The sequence below is a fragment of the Hemitrygon akajei genome, unplaced genomic scaffold (genome assembly GCF_048418815.1).
Source record: "Hemitrygon akajei unplaced genomic scaffold, sHemAka1.3 Scf000068, whole genome shotgun sequence".
Taxonomy (NCBI): Eukaryota; Metazoa; Chordata; class Chondrichthyes; order Myliobatiformes; family Dasyatidae; genus Hemitrygon; species Hemitrygon akajei.
The window spans coordinates 4,078,975-4,098,776 of record NW_027331954.1 but is presented as its reverse complement, the minus strand read 5'-3'; the positions used below and the strand labels follow the sequence as shown (position 1 = coordinate 4,098,776).

General features: G+C 43.8%; 1 protein-coding gene across 2 annotated transcripts in view; it reads left to right on the top strand.

Annotated features, from left to right (window-relative positions):
• Positions 1–7,461: 7,461 nt before the first annotated feature.
• LOC140722042 (uncharacterized) overlaps positions 7,462–19,802 on the top strand; it is a 50,388-nt gene continuing 38,047 nt past the window's right edge. For both annotated transcript variants that reach the window (XM_073036852.1, XM_073036851.1), the window contains exons 1-6: positions 7,462–7,629; positions 12,078–12,143; positions 12,507–12,552; positions 13,149–13,266; positions 17,345–17,466; positions 18,185–18,333. In XM_073036852.1, the coding sequence (XP_072892953.1) occupies positions 12,085–12,143; positions 12,507–12,552; positions 13,149–13,266; positions 17,345–17,466; positions 18,185–18,333 (494 nt within the window). In that variant the 5' untranslated portion in view covers positions 7,462–7,629; positions 12,078–12,084. The remainder of the gene's footprint in view (positions 7,630–12,077; positions 12,144–12,506; positions 12,553–13,148; positions 13,267–17,344; positions 17,467–18,184; positions 18,334–19,802) is intronic.

Sequence of the window (19,802 nt, the reverse complement as noted above, 5' to 3'; positions counted from 1 at the left end):
TTAGAGCCGAACCCCGCTGTATACGTTCACTATTCTTGAGAATTAGAGACAACACCTGACTCGGATGTTGAACCGGACCAAATGACCGGTTTTCTCCTTCCACTCAGAGATAACTGTCTGAGCTGCGGCTCTCGAGACTATTCGGTGATAAACTCTCCGTCACTCATTCGAGATACAGTAGTCCGAATGAGCCGTGTAAATATAGATGGCCGCAGTTCATGACTAATAAACTCTCACCGGAACATGTCTGGCAGCAAAAGGAGACTGGACTAGGGTAAGTAAATGAAGGAAACACAAACAGGAACATCAACTCTGCGTTAACCTTCCCTCGAGGTGCCAAGTAGGTTATGTCTGGATTTCCGTGTAGACCACACAATTTTCCCTTCTCGCTCTTCCATCACAACCAAGGATGTTCTCCTTTTAATTCAGCGAATCACCGTCTGCTGATTTAATCCAGCTTGGGTTCTGGAAGTTTCTGGGCTCCACACTGTGTCGGAACGGGGTCCTCCGGCGCAGGACGATTTTCAGCTGAAGCATCGCGCCCCTGTCCCAGTTCAGGGAGTCCTTTTTCTGCTGAAATCTAAGCAAACACGTTCACAATTTACCCCCACAGCAACATTAAGAGGTTATTGACATTCCCTCTGCGCAGCTGTTGACAAAAGAAGCCCCGACGGCTGTGGTTAACAGTGGGCTTCATGTTACAAGCAGCTTTTCTTGATACACACCCCACCGGAAAAAGTCGTCTATTCCATTTTGCCAGAAGTTTTCGCGAGGGGATTGGTGGCCTGATTGAAAATTGGCACCATTGATGGACAGACGCAAGTACTTAAGGTGTTAGAGTGGCTCTAAGTGAACGAGAGATGAACTGACTGAAAATTGTCACTGAAATGAAATTGGCCGACAGGGCGGTAATGACGTTCCGTTTGATATTGATCACTAGGGCGTAAGTAGGATGCTGATTAAAAATGGGAGCCGGGGATGGATATATTTCCCGTTTCAAATTGATCACCAAAGAGAGAGCGTCAAATTGATTGAAAATTGTTATCAGGGAGGGAGTGTCACCTTATTGAAAATGTACAGCCGGTATGAAATGATGTACTCACTAAAATGAATGATTATCCTTTATTTCCACAACGTTTTGATCTATCGGACTCCTCATGGTCCTATAGTTCACGGTGTAAGACCTACCGAAGAGCAACAGCTCGACCTGTCTGATATTAAATTCCACCACGTATTCTCAGCCCACCTTTCCAGCTGGTCCAGATCCCACTGCAATCTTTGAAAGTCCTCTTCTCTTTCCTCTACACGCTTTAAGTTCGTGTAATCCGCAAGAGTGGCGATCCAGTCAACCTGGTCTCGTATCCAATTCACTGTCTCACTTTAAATGCCAAGCGACTGAACTTCCTTGACCGACTTCCCATGGGACAAAATCTCATCCAGATTCTTGTGGATTGTCCGCTGTCTTGCCATCAAACTTTCTGAATAACATTGTAGAATTATTCTGTAAGAATGGTTAAACACGACCTGCCCCGCTGAAAGCTATGCGACTATTCCTGATCAATCGTTCACTATACAAATACTATATATCCGGCCTCTCAGAATACCTTGCAATGAAGTTCATTGCAATTATTTTTGTTAATTTCAGGTTCGCTGGCCTATCGCTTCCTGGTTTATTTTGAAAGATCATCTTACACACCAGACCAACATATTTCAAATTGTCTGATGGGATATGGTTTGTTGAAAGTTTTGTGCAAAGTTGTCTTAATTAGTACATAGATGTTCCAACGAGAGAATGTGTAGTACTTGGTCTGCCATTAGGAAAAGAGACAGAGCAGGTAACAGAAGTTTGTACAAAGGAAAACTGTGGTAACAGTGCCTTTAGTTTCAAAAGAAATACGTATGCATAAATTTAGGTCTGCTCCGCGGTTTTGAATTCTAAATTGGAGGAAGTCCGATGCCGTTGGTATCAGAAAGGAACATGCAAGTAGGAATTGTGGCAGCCTGTTTTCTGGCAAAAGTCTATTTGGCAGCTGGCAGGCCTTCAAAAGTAAAATTCTGAGAGTACAAAGATCATAGGTGCCTGCCAGAATATGAGGTAATGTTAACAGGTGTAGGGCACTTTGTTCTTAAGAGATATTGAGACCTCTGCGAAGAAGCAAAAGGAGATGCTTAGCAGATCCAGACAAGTAGGACCAAATGAGGTATTTATGGATCATGGGAAATTCAGGAGAATACTTAAAACATAAATCAGGCTGCTAAAAGAAGTCATGAGGTTACCTTAGAAAACGTGGTTTAAAAAAAATCCGAAGGTATTCTACGGATATAATAAGAGCAAGAGGTCAGCCCGGGACAAAATTGGTTCTTTGGAATATTAGATGGCATTACCTGTGGGAAACTGAATGGAATGATGAAGAACTCATTCTATACATTACATGCTGTGTGAGCCCTGGCTGGGTGGGGACCTGTTTTGTTTTCTCCCTCCCTCCTCTCAATTCTGATGTTCTGCCGACACCAAACGCAGAGCTGAGCCAGCAGTGTGCGTGAGAACAGCACCTTCCCTCCCTCTGCATTGTTCCTGATGCGATAAACATAGTGGCCTCCAGGTATTTTCTTTATAAAATGTATAAGTATATATAAATAAATTATATGTATATATATATATATATATATATATATATATATATATATATATATAATGTATAAATGTGTAAATCTATACATTTAGATTCTGCAATTACGCAGGAGACAGGCACGGATTATTAAAGTGAGGCAAAGCGACATCAACCTCGTGGACTGTGTACCTCATATTCTGGAGGAGATGTAGGCAGCCTGAAGCAAAATAGTGTGCATTGCGATTGACAGCGTGTTACTATGGACCTGAAGGAAGGAGGCGTCCCAGCAGCGATATTTACATCATCCTTAGTGACAGATCAGGTAGGAGAGGATTGGAGGACAGCCGATGTTGCTCTTGTGTTCAACCAAGGCTCTAAAAATACCTGGGATATTATAGGCCAGTGAGCCTGATATCAGTAGTGCGAAATCTTTGAGTGTATTATGAGCGACCCGACATGTAACGATTTCATTAGTCATAGACAGATTACGGATCCAGGCATGGTCAACTGAGTAGTAAGACATGTCCTATTAATCAGTCCTGCGCCTGCAGTTATTTGTCATCTATATGACCGACCTGGTTCACAATGTGGTCAACTGGATCAGCAGAGTTGCGGATATCTCCAATACGGGGTGTAGTAGATAATGAGGAAGACTATCATGATTGCAATGGGATCTGGATCGAGGAGAGCAAACGGTTAAAAAAGGTAGATGAAATTTAGTGCAGATATGTGCGAGGTGGTGCACATAGTTAGAACCAAGCTATATCTTAAACAATGAACTGTTGGGAGTGTATTAGAACAAATGGAAATAGAGTTCCGGAATTCATGGTAGGGAGTCGTCACAAGAAGATCAGAATGCATTTGGCACATTGACCTTCATAAGACATGCTAGTGAATAGAGATGGAATGTTATGTTTAGGTTCTGTAGATATTGGTACGATATTGGTGAGGCGTAATTTGGAGTTTCGTGCACAATTTTCTTCACCTACCTACCTGGGATAGATGAAAATAACATTGAGCGATTAAAGATAAAATTTGCAAGGATGTTGCCGGGCCTGAAGGATCAGAGTTATTAAGGAATTTGGAACAGATGAATGCTTTATTCCTTGAAAGGGCGAGCACTGAGGGGATCTGATCGTGGTATACCGAATTATTAGCTCAAATGCAAGCGGTTTTCCAGGAATGTAGGGGGGAACTACAAAAAGCGGTCATGGGTTAAGGCTGAAAGGTAAGTAGTTTAAGTGAATGACGAAGGTAAATATCTTTACTTAGAGGGTTGTGAGCGTGTGGTACGAGTTGCTAGCACAGCTGATGCAACCTTTAAGAGAATGTTGTATGGCCTAATGGATGGTTGGGATATGGAGAACAACGGTGCCGTTCCAGTTCGATGGAGAAAGCATTGTAAATGGTTCGGCACGGACTGCATGGGCCGCTCAATCTGTTCCTGTGTTGTACTTTTCTTTATCTCTGACTCTGTGAATCTATTTGCTATCCTCCAATCTTCAGATGCATCATCTATCGCAAAGCACTTAATTTTCTCTGCTAAGGACCGCAGAAATTCTGCATTTGCCATCCACAGAGTCCATGGGATATCTTGCCAGGAACTGGAGATTTATCCACCCTCAGAAATGGCCTACTTCTCTGTAAACTAGATAGGACTTATGGATTCACTTCTGCATTTTCCCACTTTAAATTTTATGACCTCCTCCCGTGATCTTCCCCATTTCTTTTGTGTCCACATATAGATTACTACTCGGAACTTCCACAGGACCAATCTTGTAACTTGAAACCCTTTTACTCTGATCATATTTCTAGAATCCCCGTGGGATATCCTTTATACTGTCTGCTAGGAAAATAATATATTTATTTTTCTGCTTTCTAGATACATTGCTCTTGAATAAATTAAACTACATAAGTACCTCAACTGCTCCTTCCTCCCTTCCTTCCCATACAACTTTTGTTCCTTAAACAGTGCCTCAATGTTTCTTGAGAATGAAGGCTCGCTGAACCTCATACAATTTCCTTTTATTCTGTCAGTGACATACTGGCTTTGCACTCTCTATATTTCTCTTTTGAAGACCTCCCACTTTCCAAGTATACCTTTGCCAGAAAACAATCTGTTCAAATCCACACTTGCCGGTTCTTTTGTTCATCATACAAATAGCCTTTTCTGCAGTCCTGGGGGCCACAATGTCTTTTCCCATAGATACTGTGAAATTAAAATGAATTATGTACAGTGGATCCAAAGTATTGCGCTAAAGAAATTTATTTCACCAAACCTGTCTTACTCCCTAATAGGAGATCTAGTATAACACAGTCTCTGGATGGGACTTCTCTGCACTGACGAAGGAAATCTTCCTGAACGCAGTCGACTAACTGTATGCCTTTTGTGGTCTAGGAGTCCCAGTCAATATATAGAGATTAAATTACCAACTATAACCTCATGTGTCTCACAACATGCTCCGATTTTTCTTCAAATGCATTCCATCTAAACCTCATGGACTTCTCTATACAGCCACTCCCACCTCTCCCATTTCTATCCCTCCTCTCTCTATCTCCACACCCCCTTCGGTCCCAGCTCTTTCCCCCTTTCTCCACCTCTATCGCACAGTCTGCGACCTTTTGTCTCATACTCTCTCTTCTCTTCTCTCTTCGCTCTACCTCGTCGACTTTGCCTATGTCTACACCTCTCTCACTGTCCTCCATCCCTTACAAACTCTTCCTCCCTCTTCCTCTCCATAATCTTACCACTCCCTCACACTCAAACTCACATGCATCCTCCTGCGTCCGTATACCCATCATCTCTTCCCCCGTTCACACTGACTCTCAATCATATTGGTCCTTCTGCATTGCACTACAGCAAACTCTCACCGTGTCAGTCAGCCTCCCTCCTCCCAGCCACTTCCATGCCCTGAGACTCGGTTTATATTCGACCTCCACATCTTCGCGCGCCCTCTTCCCCTCACCCTTCCCTTTCACATCTCCTCGCCATCAACCTCACTCTCCACTTTCTCTAAACCTCAACTTCGGAATTTCTCTCACCCTCATTCTCCCCATCATCCCCACACTGACGCTTTCTTATATCAACAACATTTTAAAGGTAAATGGCGATTGTATCTGGGAAATGTTGGAGCTTGAATACCATGAGCAATCTTATTTATTTTGCGAAGTGTTTTTGCTGAGAAGGCAATGAGCTGGTTTATTTAGAAGAGTCGGGAAAATTCTCTTTAAAGCCCCTCCAGATGTTTCGAGTCTGATTTAAATATAAATTGACCCTTGGTTATGTTCTTCATTACAGGTTCAAGTGTTCATTGCTGCAGCAGAAATGGTTGAATACAAGATTAAAGCGACTATGTTCACATCTGAACGTCAGTGTTTTCTCGAACCGATTAGACTTGTCTTTTTACAGGACGGCCGCTCCCTGTTCTGTGGAATTTGCCGGGGCAGGCAGCCAGTTACACACAAACCCTGAGCTCCGACTATCACAGAAAAACAACAACCCGCAGCTTCGAAATCAGTCAACAATCTGCAGCGTCACGCTTCATTTCCAGCCCATGAAAGCTATCGGCCTCCAACATCGGCTGTTCACTTTCCATGAACGAATGCAGCCTGACCAAATGAATTCTTGCAGCTTTTTGTGTATTTTCATGTTTACAAAATGTTCGAGAAGGCGCGTATGAGGCAGTGAGTGGGCAAAGAAACGACTTGAACACATCGACAGTGTCAGAATATTTGTGGGGGATTGAGATGAGAATAACTCAGCTACTGATATTTATTTCATATCTTTGTTTCAAAGCACCCAATATCAGTGTTTTATCTCAGTGATCAATAACTCGTCAACAAATCGGTTTCAATGGGTACATTTACTGTCAGAGATTTGTTTACAATATACTTCCTGAATTTATATTTTTTTCTTCGCAAACATTCACCGACACAGATTACTGTCTCAAAGAATGACAGTAAAATGTTAGAAACCAGCTCCCCCCTACCACGCATAAGCAGCAGCAGTCCTCACGAGCAAAAAAAGCATCTGCAACTTCTACCGAGCATTCAAGCGTTTAGCAAATTATCAATAATGCTACATACTTGCAGTATCCCGAAAACTACTCGTTCGCAGAGTATTTCTATATAACACAGGCTTGCTCTCCCTCCATAATAAAGGAAGGAACGGTGTCCCTGTTTCGCAGCGGGAGGGGAGACGTAGCAAAACAACTCGTCGATTGACGGTGTTAAAATCTGTTGCGTCGTGAAATATGTATATATATAAAATTCTTTGAGTATTTGCAATTTCTCACAATGGCCAACTGAAGCAAATGTTCCATTACGTTGAATGGAGTAGCAGGTATGAGGGGCCGAGTGGCTTACTACGCAGTGGCATGTTCAGAAATGTACAGGACAATTGAATTAATGTAAATCGATCAGATGAACGCTCGCGAAGGCACACGAGTATTTTTCTTTGATTGAACGTAGCAGTCTTTGGTGTGCAAACATTTCCTTCATCTCCCCCATTAAACTGTTTCTCCCGCTTTACAAATACAAATAAATTGTCCTGAATCGTGAAGCTCTTGGAAAATCTTTGAACAAAGTTTTTCACATGTGCTGTGGGGGTAAATTGCGTGACGTGTTTGTTTTGATTTCAGCAGAAAGACGAACCCCGGAACCGGGAGAGTTGTGCGGTATGTGAGGTGGATCTCCTCCAGCGCCGGGAAGTCCCGTTCCCACACCGGCTGGAGCTTAGAACCTCCAGTGCCAATCAAATCAGCAACCTGGGATCCGCTGAGCCAGAGCCCCGCCCTGTTGGTTCTGTTTGATCAGCAAGGAGGAAAAGTGTGAGATTGACACGGAAATCCAGACAGACCCTACGCGAACGCGGGGGAAGGTTAACGCAGCTGCTGATATTCCTGTCTGTGATTCCTCCATTTACTCCAGTTCCCTCTCCTTCCGCTGTCGGTGAGGGTGTGTTGGACCTGAACTGACCCGGGTCCGCAGTGCACTCCGACCTGCTTCAACAAGCGTGGTAAGTGCTGTCTCCGATTCTCCCTAATCAGATGACCGTTTACAGCTTATTCCACGATCGGGAGAATTCAATAGAGACGGGAGCTCTGAACTGTTCATTACCGAATTTATTATTGATCAAATAGATTAAAAGAAACGACGTCTTTACCTTCACTCGCACTCTGCAGTTGGATTCTACAGTCAGTGAAGAAGAACTACCCTAAACGATAGTGATATTCGAAATGTCCCATGTTTTACGGTCCGGTCTCTCTCTCTCTCTCTCTCTCTCTCTCTCTCTCTCTCTCTCTCTCTCTCTCTCTCTCTCTCTCTCTCTCTCTCTCTCTCTCTCTCACGCACACACACACACACACACACATTCCCTTTCTCTCTCTCTCTTTAATTCTCTCTCTTGTCTCAATCACTCATTCTCGCGCACACACAGTCACATGAATTGACTTCAAACTGACGACAAACTGGCCACAGAATAACAGCGAACATGGTATTTTACTGTTGGAACTTCGCAGTTGAAAGTGCCGTCGATTGAGTTTTTTTTTAACTAAACCCCAATATATGGATAGAGAGATTCAGATTGCACATATCGTGTTTTTTGTATGTAACAGTGATATTTAATACAATACTAAACTAGCTTTGTTCACGGTGGAAGGTGAGTGCGGAATCTCGAACCATTTGGATTTCCTTTCAGCAGAGAAGCTGCCCGCTGCTCTGCGGAATGTCTGCATGTCGGAATCCGCCCTGCCGACAGGCAGCAGCTTGCACACAGATAGTGTTCTGTGACTCTGACAAAACAGCGAAACTGCCCCCTCCCTCATATCTACTGAATATCCCACGCCTGTTTGTATGGTAGGAATTTAGTTTAAACGCTTGAAAATATATCCACACGTTGGTAATACATTCTTGGTGAATTAAGGTGATAATAGGTCTGGTATTTATAGCATTTCGGGTCTTTATTTCCGATAACCCCGTGGCATGAGTTTCGAATCAGTAATCAAGAAGTCATTGCTCTCCTGTTACCCACTCGGGCGGTGCTGGCCGTTGCTTTACTGTAGTTTTCTACCTGCACGGTCAATAGTTTCCACAATGTATGTCAGGATTAAAAACAATCTTCCAACCACTGGTTACGGTTTAAAGCCATCGTGCGACAAGCTATGCAGCCAACATGTGTTCCGTCTCCGAAACTTGTCATTGCCCAGGAATGCATGTTGTTTGACCTTTGTGCCAGTGTTTATTGCGGGTGTTTCGAACTGATCTCCTCAATGTCTTGTAGAATACTGGGATTCTGTTCAGGATCTCAATACACAACAAACAGCGATGGTGGGATTGACCAGTTACAGAAAGTGGTAGGCGGCATTGCAGAGCGAATCCACTTTCTTGGCAATATATAAACACGAAAGACTTTGACTACAGAGCACCTTTAAACCAATTTAATGAGTACGGATTTGCATTTGCAAATAACCTGTCGATGGCAAAAAATATTGTACTAGGCAAATCATCCTGATTTGTTGATATAGGTTATAAGCAACAATGGACCTTACACTGTCCCCGCTCTGCTCTCCTTGTCCACCCCCTTCCACACACTGCTGTCTGTATTTTCCTAATTTACGTTTTCTCTTCGTTTCCCACACTGGCTGTTCACCAAATCGAAATACAACTTAAGATTTTTATTCTTCTTCTGAGTATCAGCTGGATGTTTTGCAGAAATTTGTCTAATTTTCCATACGGAAGCTTCAATTTTCTTTTCTTTATTCCGGATGAAACATATTTGAGTCTTCCCGAATAGTGGTTACGGAAGCGAGAATGCAAAATGACAGGATGCATGGGCACAGAAGAGGAAGAGTACATCATGAAACGAACACCTAAGATCCGCCTGCCCTCTATAGTGGGGACTATGGGTTCAGAAGCACTAGCCAGATGCTGGGAAGTGACGGTGGGTCAACGATTTCCGGGGACGGGGGGAAGGGGTAATATAGGTTAGATGTTCACCCTTATTTTTCCCGGTTATCCTTAGACGTTGCAGTGAAGGTCATCTCTGGACGTGTTCCGTCTGTCAGGACATAAATCTGTGAGAAGATTGTAACATCTTAAATTATATGCAAAAATATTTGAAAACAAATGTATAGACAACCATGAAAGGATTTTATTTGCACTGCCGTAGGCTGAAACTGACCATGAAAGTTATGAAATGGGGAAGGAAATAGTGGAGTTGTGTTGTTGGCCAATGGCCATTGACTGAGCTCAGAGGCTCATGTCTCCGGGACATGAGCAGCGTCTCAAGGAGAGCAGAGCGGGATCAGCAAAGGGTCCATTTTTGCTTGTGCCCTATATCAACAATCAGGATGATTTGCTGTTATCTGCAGCAGCGTCCGCAATTCGAGTGTCCTTTCCGAGCAGTAGGAGCGAGTAGGCTTCGAAAAGCCTGAGATGTCATTTTGAACAGATCCCTAAATCGGCAGTGTCCTGAGTCCGGCTGTGTGCAGAGTGAAATGAAGGAGATGTCTTACCATCACTGACGAGCGGAGCAGTGCCTCCCGGTGGCACTCTTCTCTAAATCTGTCTGGGCGATGGGGATGTGGTCTTTGTCATTGGGGAAAACAGAAGAACAAAACCATATCGTCTTTATCCCACCCAAACGACGACAGGATCAGGCAGAGTACTGTGCTGGACAACTTAATGAGGTTAAACGCTGAGACTCGGTTGACGATCACACAACAAACAGTGCGGTTAAGTTAATCTCTGGTGGGTTGGCAGACTTCGTGTCGTAGTAAGTCACGCCCAGTTGTGCTCAGGTCGCAGAGGGTCGTGGTAATGTGGTCACAGGTAAAATTTCCGAAATTTCTGCTCACACTAACAACAAGGTGTAGCTGTGAGTGAGTGGTTGAAAACATGAAAGATGTATAACTGTTAGCATGTCTACTTTGGTGTCGAATGCAGAATCATTGCTAACTGAAGAGAGATCTGCGGATGGTGATGTCCAGATTGCGGAGCTGTGCCACCACACCAGAGACTGAAGACCATCCTGGGGTGACAAATCACGAACTCACTGCCAAAATGTTTTTTTTTTTATTCCCAGGCAGCCTGATTACTGAAGTGAGAAAGGTTCGTTCCAATTTGGCTCGGCGTTTTTTTTTTGCCGATACAACCGGAACCTTATATACAGTATGAGGTGAAGTGTGTGTTTTTGTGGCAGCAGTTCAGAACAAAGACAGAAGAATCGCAATGAATAAAAAGCGATGGGTGGGTGGATACACGAGGAAATCTGCAGATGCTGGAAATTCAAACAACACACACAAAATGCTGGTGGAACACAGCAGGACAGGCAGCTTCTCCTTATAAATGCTGCCTGGTCTGCTGTGTTCCACTAGCATTTTGTGTGTGTAGGGTGGGTGGATAGATTGATTGATAGATAGAAGGATAGATGTATAGATAGATGCATACATACATAGATGAATGGATAGATAGATAGATGGAAAGATGTATAGATAGATGCATACATACATAGATGAATGGATAGGTAGATAGATGGATAGATGTATAGATAGATGCATACATACATAGATGAATGGATAGGTAGATAGATGGATAGATGTATAGATAGATGCATACATACATAGATGAATGGATAGATAGATAGATGGAAAGTACTCCAGTTGCCAGGGACACAGCAGGCTGGACAAAGTGTTTCAGATCATGCTTCTGCTCTGTCATCTGGAGGTGATGTTGTCCAGCTGACTCCGGGTGAGCTATATTACCACTGACATCTCAAGCAACGCGGTTTGCTTTGTTGCAACGGTATTGTGTGAAGACAGGAACTCTGTAAATTGGAATAAATAAATATTTCGGCCAGACTCCAGATGTGTAAAGAGGAAGTGGTGACATTTTCATTCCAGTAACCTTCACTGGTCCTGAGGCAAGATGGAAAAATAATTAGTTCGGGCACTGTAGAATGTGGGTCAACATTGTAGGAAGATACTGAATTTCTCTTTTCAGGTCAAAGTCGATTACCGCATTGTTTTATCTCATATACAGTGATTTTGTGAAAAGCGTGTTATGAACACCACACAAAGACTCTCTCCCTCCCGCAATTTTCTCCCCTCCCGTTTCCTCGCCCATCCTTTTCCTCTTCTTCTAGGCCTTCTCTCTCGCCGTTCTTCCTTCGCTTTCCCCACTGAACAGTTTGGATTTATTTTCCTAGTACGGAGGAGATTGTATAAGGTATTCTACCTGATGGAGAGAATGGATAACGCAGACAGAGGGAATCGATTCCGATGTATCAGATTTTTCAATAGAACACACTATAGATTTAAGATGGCGAGTGAGAGTTTCAGCAGAATTGTGGAGTGTTCATCTTCAACCAGTTGTGTTGCTGGAAGATGGGCTGACGGCTGCACAACTCTGTAAATGTTCCTAAGCCACTGGCAAGTGCTAAATGGTGACTGATCCTGTTTCCTGCAGGGTGAAGATGCTGCCTGTCTACTTACTGATTGCCTCGCTTGTCATTGGGGCTGACTCGAGTGAAAGGTAAGGACTGAGCGAAGTTCCATTTGATACGCAACCCTACATCCGTCAGTCTGTCCCAATAACCTGCCCAGCTCCACTTCCTATCGCAGCTGTACCTAGACCCGCATCTTATCCTTGCCCTGCTTTGCTCTCCAACACGGCATCGGTCATCAAACCAGCCTCCTTGCAAACAACCTGCCCCCCATGTACAAAGTTCACCCCAGTGTATCGCTGTTACACTTGTGTTTTATTTTTTTGTTCACCGAGTCCATGACCTGCGCTGCCTCACTTCTGATGATCCACGGTACACTGAAGTGTGAGGGATGTCTGATTCAGGTGTTGGAACTGAGCTGTTTATTTCTCTCAATGTGTTTCTGCTTTCAGTCATTGTCTGGGGTCTGATGTCCTGTGTACCACTGCGGATTATCAGGTAATGAGATCACGAATATCACTGCCCCCCCTCCTACAGACAGAGCCACCCTCTCTCCTTCAGTCGCATCAGTTCATCTATCCCATAACCCGTTTCCAGTCGTGCATCACAACTCAGCGTCTTCATTTGTGCCTCCAATTACCAGTCAGTGCCTGGCACAAATCACATTCTTCAGGAACAGCCATGAGCAGCTTCCTTCTCGTCACGCAGCATCAGGAACTAGTGTGAATAGCATCGATCCTTTGCCACTGGGTCTGAACCCAAATGCACCTTACCCCTCATACTGGGGTTTCAGCAGCAAATGAAGGACTACAGGCAATTACCTCCAACATTAGCCTGGGAGGGAAGGTGTGAAGAGCAAAGTAAAAAGTATAGGTAGTTTGTCCAGTCTTTGGAAAGGGTACAGAGGAGCTATAGTAGAATGTTCTCTGGATAACATGAGAATAGGAGGATATACACGTTGCTTATTGAGCGGGACTTAATTCACTTCGACATTAATAACGAATTAACCTTGTTCCATCCTCTCCGCCCGGCTCTGAGCCTCACACCACCGTTCCCCTCTTCCAACTCAGCAGAATATCATCGTCTATCAACAGCTCCGTCGTTACAAAGAATCGGTCTGGGTTGGAACACACGTGGATGTCAGCATCAGCCCCAAGGTTGACACTTTCATGCAGCTCCTAATCAGCTACACAAGAGGGGAAAACTCTGCAGGTAGGTGGGGAGCGGGGGTGGGGTGGGATATCAAGAAAGAAGCGGTGAGTATCACGGCCCTATTGTAGGGGAGCTGCCCGTTCTGCGACTGCAACATTTCAGAGCCACTCAGTCTGTGTCTCTGGATGCGTCTTCCCTCGCGAAGAGCCCAGCCGGTCCTGTCGAAATGAAGATGAACAGAATGGTTACAGACAGTTCATCAATCAGTTGAAAACAGCGGCGGGATTACCAGAAGGAACAGAGTGTTTGCAGTCCAGAGGGCTGATCCACAAACCCTGGTGAATTCAGGTTTAGTAGTATCATCGCATTCCAAGGTTGGGTTTGTGAATGTGGAAAGCATATGGGGATCAGATAATTAGACTGGATCGAAAACACAGCCCAGAGTAGCTGTCAGTTTAATGAAGAGAAAATTACACCATCATCAACCTGAAAAATACAGAAAGCTACAGACCCTCCGGCGCATGATGCTGTGCCGAAATTTTAACTACACTGAGATTAATTTAATTCTTTCCTCCTACACAGCCCTTCGTTTAAGCTGTCGTCCCTGTGCCCAACCCGGAGTTTGTTCAATGTCCCTAAAGTATCCGACACTTTGTACGCCATAGAAAGCGCGTTCCACGTACTCACCACCCTCTGTATGTAACTCTGCATTCAAGGTATGTGTTCCTCCAATCTCACACCAGTTCTGCTTCCTTGCGTTAGTCCTTTCTAAGATGGGTAAACGTCCAAGTGTCTTTCTTCTTCTTGAGCCCACTGTCCCATACTGGGACACAGGCAACTGACAGGAGCACGGAGAGTTCTTTAGCCTTGACTAGACATTCAAACTGTCCCGATGAGAGGGATGATTTATTATACATCCCTAACCCATTCTCCTGTTTTTACCACACTGACTATTCAAAAATCTACAACTTCTGCTTTCAATATACTCAATTACTCGGATTCCTAGTACGGGAAACATCATCGTCTCGTCCACTGTATCATGTCCTTTCAATATTCGATATCGTTCAATGAGATACCCACTTATTCTTCTGAACTCCAACGAGTACAGGCGTAGATCAGTCAGATTCTGGTCATTTGTTAAGCCCTTCATTCCCTGAATCATTATTATGAAGCTCTCCTGTACCGACTCCAATACCAGCACACCATTCCTGAGATAAGGAGCTCCGCACTGCTCACTGTACCCCAGGTGAAGCCTGACCAATGTCTTCTCCTGCCTGGAACACTGTTTTCTCGTCCCGTCGAAATGAATGCTCTAGGACACCACCTATTGGAGACGTTCTCCCCCTCTGAATTTTGAAATTGCACCTTTTCTTTGAAAATATACTTCGGATTTATTCTTTCTTCTAAAGTGCATGTACACGCACTTCCCTATGCAACATTCCATCTGCCACTAGTTTACTGATTCTCCCAAACTGCATCAGTCCTCCGGTCGTTCAGCTTTCTGAGTAGCTTCTTGCAATAGCAACTGTACTCATTTATTTTCTCCCAAAGTCATTCTTCACCCAGAAAAAAATTGAGTGATCCAAGAACCGGAAGCCCCTGCACCAGCTTCTCAGCCATACAAATATCTGCCAAATCATCTTTCGCTGCTCTCCTTCCTTCTCCAAAATAACACGAAGCGATCCCATACTTCTCTTACCCGAGAGGCAACGATCCATTCGGGTGTCTCGTTTACGTCCAGCGATCTCTTTACTGTCCGTCCGACTATTGAATCCTGATCCACAGACTTTTCTCCCTCTTTCCCTTTTGCACACGGACACATGGTTAATGCCAGTAACCACGTGTCCGTGCATGTCCCTGGGAGGTAATCCCCCATAAGGTGCGATGCGTCACTTTAACTCAAAATTAATAGGGATCAAAAGGGAAATGCGCCATAAGTTCAATAATCCAATTCAGTGGAGTATAACGCAAAAAGAAACGATCATAACATAGTTCTAACTGGAACAACACCAGGTATCGGTAGCCAACAAGAAATGGCTCCCTTTATTCCCTTTCATTTCGTCTTAGCAAGCAGTCACTGTTTTATCCATGCTAGAATCATTCCTGTAATACTACGGGATCGAAGCTTGAAAACCAGCCTTGTGAGTGGCAACTTGATAAAGAGCTTCCGAAAATCCAGGTACACTGGATCATCAGATTCACTTTTTTCTATCCAGGTTATTATCTTTTTAAATATTTATGCAAATTAACATAGTGTCAAGAATAATAGATGGTTAAATTCGTAGCTCAAGGATTAGAGTGGAAGAAGTGGTTTGAAATCATGGGAAATTATCAAAACAATTGGGAATGGAAGTAGCCATAGCAGTGGGAGGGGCTGAACCTGGACCGGAGTGAATCACATAACAGGATGTGGACAGGACCTTAAATTAATTTGTAGAGAAGTGATTCGAGAAATGTGGATAAAGTAAAAAGAAAAAGGACCTTCGTGACAAAACACATTGATGAAGTCAGAGCAGTAGATGTAGTGTATACGGATCTCAGCAAGGCATTTGACAAGATACCCCATGCAAAGCTTATTGTGAAAATAAGGAGGCATGGGATACAAGGGGACATTGCCTTCTGTATCCAGAACTGGCTTGCACATAGAAAGCAAAGTGTGGTTGTAGACGGGTCATATTCTACATAGAGATCGGTGACCAGTGGTGTCCCTCAGGGCTCTGCTCTGCGACCCCTACTCTACGTTCTTTTTATAAATGAGTTGGAACAGGAAGGGGAGGGATAACTTAGACAACTTGCTGATGACACAGACGTTAATGGTGTGGGATAGTGTGGAGGGTTGTCAGAGGTTATAGCGGGACACTGATAGGATGCAAAACTTGGCTGAAAAGTGGCAGATTGAGTTCAACCCATAGGACATTCAAAGCTACTACGAAGATTAAATCTGGTTAATAAAGCATACGATGCATTGGCATTCATCAATCGTGGGCAGAGAGGTAATCTTGCACACGGATGATAAATTAAACGTAGGGCTGTGAGGTAATCTTGCACACGGATGATAAATTAAACGTAGGGCTGTGTAGGATGAAAGGGTTAAATGGATCTCAGTGTCGGTAAAATGTCGGCACAACAGCTTGCGCCGGAGTGTCAGTACCTTTCTGTACTTTTCAGGTCGACGATAGTGTAACTTTCCCTTCAGTAAACTTATATCGAGCCCTGTCGATAGAGGAGAACAGATGGGCGTTATTTTCCATGCGTTGCAGAAGGCGTTTGATAAGGTGCATCATAAAAATTATACATGTGAGAGGGATGCACATAGTTGGGTGTGATATATTAGGAAGGATAGAGGATTGGTTAACTCAGAGAAAGCAGAGTCATGATACATAGGTGTTATATAGGCGAGATTCTCCTTTGTGTATCCTGCTTAATATTTTTTTAAATACTTATGCAAATTGGCAGACCGTCAAGAACATTAGAGAGTAAAATACGTAGGTCAATTTTCAGTGTGGGAGTAGTAGGGTTGAATTCATGGGAATTTGACAACAGTTCTTGGGAAGTAGGGAGCTGTACCTGAACCGTGATCGGCCCTGAATCCTAGGGGATCACATAACTAGGGCTGTAGAAATGGTTTTAAAATAAATTGTAGGAGAATGGTTTCGTTAGTTTGAATAAGCATGGATAAAGTGAAAAAATGTGGATAAAAATAATGACATGTAAATGATAAAAAACAGAAATTTAAGAGTTGAGTGAGGAAAAGCCAAGCACAGAAGTGTAAAAGTTTGCAAGATTATAAAAGCACAATGAGCGTAAGGGCATTTCATTTGAATGTGGCTATAGGTTCATCGAAATTTCTGCAGAACTCGCCACGTTTGGTAAGAACGTCTGTGGTGTGTTGGTCTTCCTTGTCTGGCGTTGTCGCAGAAACAACAGGAAATGTTTTGTGAAATTATTGGAAAAGACACCTGAATGGTATATAATGCGGTGGTCTACGTGGGAGTGGATAGTTCGGTTGATCTTAAAGTAGGTCATAGTTTCATCAGAACATGGTAGGATGGAGTTCCTCCTCCGTTTTATATTGAAACTCCTGTTTCTGTTTCCCGTGAGAAGTATAAATGTTTTCAACTTTCTTGATCACCCCCAGGATTGTGGATCAAAAGCAATGGACAATTTCTCATTTCATTCACCGGAGATGCAGAGATGACAATGTATTTGTTGGTTCCCGAAGAACTTTGGGGAAACCCTCCAACACCAACAAGCCCACAAGTGAGTACCAGCTGGAACCTGAGCGGTCATTATATTTTGACTGACCCGCAGGCCGAGGGCGAAATGCGGTCGCAAACCAGTTGGGGAGGCCTGCTCAATGGGGTGATGGTTACATATTTGTCTGCCTTTCAGCTATTGAAGCTGGAGACATGCTCAGGAGAGAGGAATGCTGGCTTCGGCCAAAATGTGGGATATTTAGGACCAGGGTATGTCGATGTTTTTCAGGACATGGGAAACACTGTTCCTCGTGATGCTTTTGATGTTCATTATTAAGGGAGAGGGTTTTGGTCTACTTAAATGCAAACAATAAAGTACGTCGAATTCAGCACAGTTTCCTCAAGGGGAAATTAAAACCTACAAATTAGTTGGGATTCCTTGAGGACACAACAGACAGGATTGACAAAGGTGAGTCAGTCGTTGATAAATAAATGTATCTGAATCAGAACCTGAGACCGCACTAGGGTCAGTGGATGTGGCCAATCAGAAAGTTGGATGTCCGGGATAAAGGTGAAAGCAAGTTTCATTTGGGAAGTCTCGGGATCAAGAAGGGAATGCAAGGGAACGTGTCGCCAATCAGGAGAGTAAGGTGAATGTAAGCAAAACCAGGAGGTCATCTCAGATATGACCTTACACCTGAGTGCATAGTCGGACAGGACCGATAAATGGTCGTGAATCGTATTTTTCCTGTTTCAGTTTCTACGGTGTTTGTTTCCTGCAGGCGTTTATAACTCGTTTCCCGACAATGGACGTGCTCTCCTGGAGGATTCGGTGGAATGCCATGACCCAGGCAAATGACTTCAATCGCACGCTCACTGAGCAGAATGCCAAATTCAACAACTCCTTCTTCTTCGTGTCTTTCTGCAAAGGGTAGGTAACACACCGAGGCGTGTAGTTGAGTCAGCTGTGCAGCCACTGCCTACCGGGGCATAGCAATGTCTCTCCTCGCCGTTTGCCAGGAGGGAGAGTACCTGCATTCTGGTCGCAGCCTACGACTCTGATGGCGAATCCTTGTGGATTTATTATGGTCGTGGAGAATTGTATTCCATCCTTCTGCTTCTGAAATTTTCCTTGCAGACTTCTGAAAAAAAGTGTGCTGACTTCAATCCTTTTTATTCGATGCGTCAAAATAATTCTAAATGTCAGCCTCAGAAAAATTTTGCCAGCAACTTAGTTAGACGAAATGACACTGAAATATTGTTCATAAAACGAGATGATAAAGGAGGTTTTGGGCCAAGTGGCCCATCAGGTCTGTCGACAGTTAATAATGTCTGCTTCATTATCTCCCTCAACCCCATTCCACTGTCTTCGCCTTGTAGACTTTGATACCTTTGCTAATCGAGATCGTATCAACATTCACTTTAAATGTCCACAAGAACATGGAGTCCACGTCCATGTATAGCAGTGAATTCCTTGGATTCACCATCCTCTGGCTGAAGGAATGTTTCATCATCTCGATACTAGTGGAATGTCCCTCTATTCTTAAGTTTGCACTCTGGTCCACTCTATGTCGGCAGTTCAGCAGATCCCTGCTCATTGTTCTAACCTCCTGCGATTACAGGGGCAGTCCCATCCAACGCTCCTCTGAGGATAACGCTTGCATTTCCGATAGCATTCTTGTGATTGTCCTCCTGAACATCGCCAACGCCAACGCTCACTATGCTGTGTAAGGAGTCTACCACTGCTAGCAGTACACTGAATGTATTATGATCAGTGATTCATAAATCCTCAGCATTTCCTCTTTGCGTTGGCATTTTAATCCTCTCGAATTGAATGCTGACACTGCATTTGCCATTGACACTGAAATTTGTTGGTGTCGGATCGCAAGTGATGACATTTGTTGAATGCCTATGAGAGGGCTTCTTAGGGCGGCTTGTTCTCTAGGCAATTAGGCGAAGGCTATCTCAGATTGGATGTTGTGTTTTAACGAACATCTTATTCGACAGCTTAACGTATAGGAATCCTTATGTGATCAGAACATGATTGAATTCGGACTGAAATTTGAAAGGGAGAAGCATAACTCACATGTATCAGTATCGCAAAGGAATAAAGCGAGTTACGGAGGCATGATGCACAAGCTTGCTCAGGTGGATTGGAGGGGCATGGGAGGGGTGGATTGGACGGGAGGTGATGACGGTAGAGCAGAGATAGCTGAAGTTTCTTGGAGTAATGTATAAGGAATAGGATAGTCATGTTCCACAGAGGAAGATGGTCACAAGTGGCAGAGGAAGGCAATCTCTTATTGTCACCGTATCTTAAAACTTTTCTTCCAATTTCCATTTCTTGCCCGTCTTAATCGCACAAAGTGCATTGCTGAGATCTCAGGTGATCGTTCACTG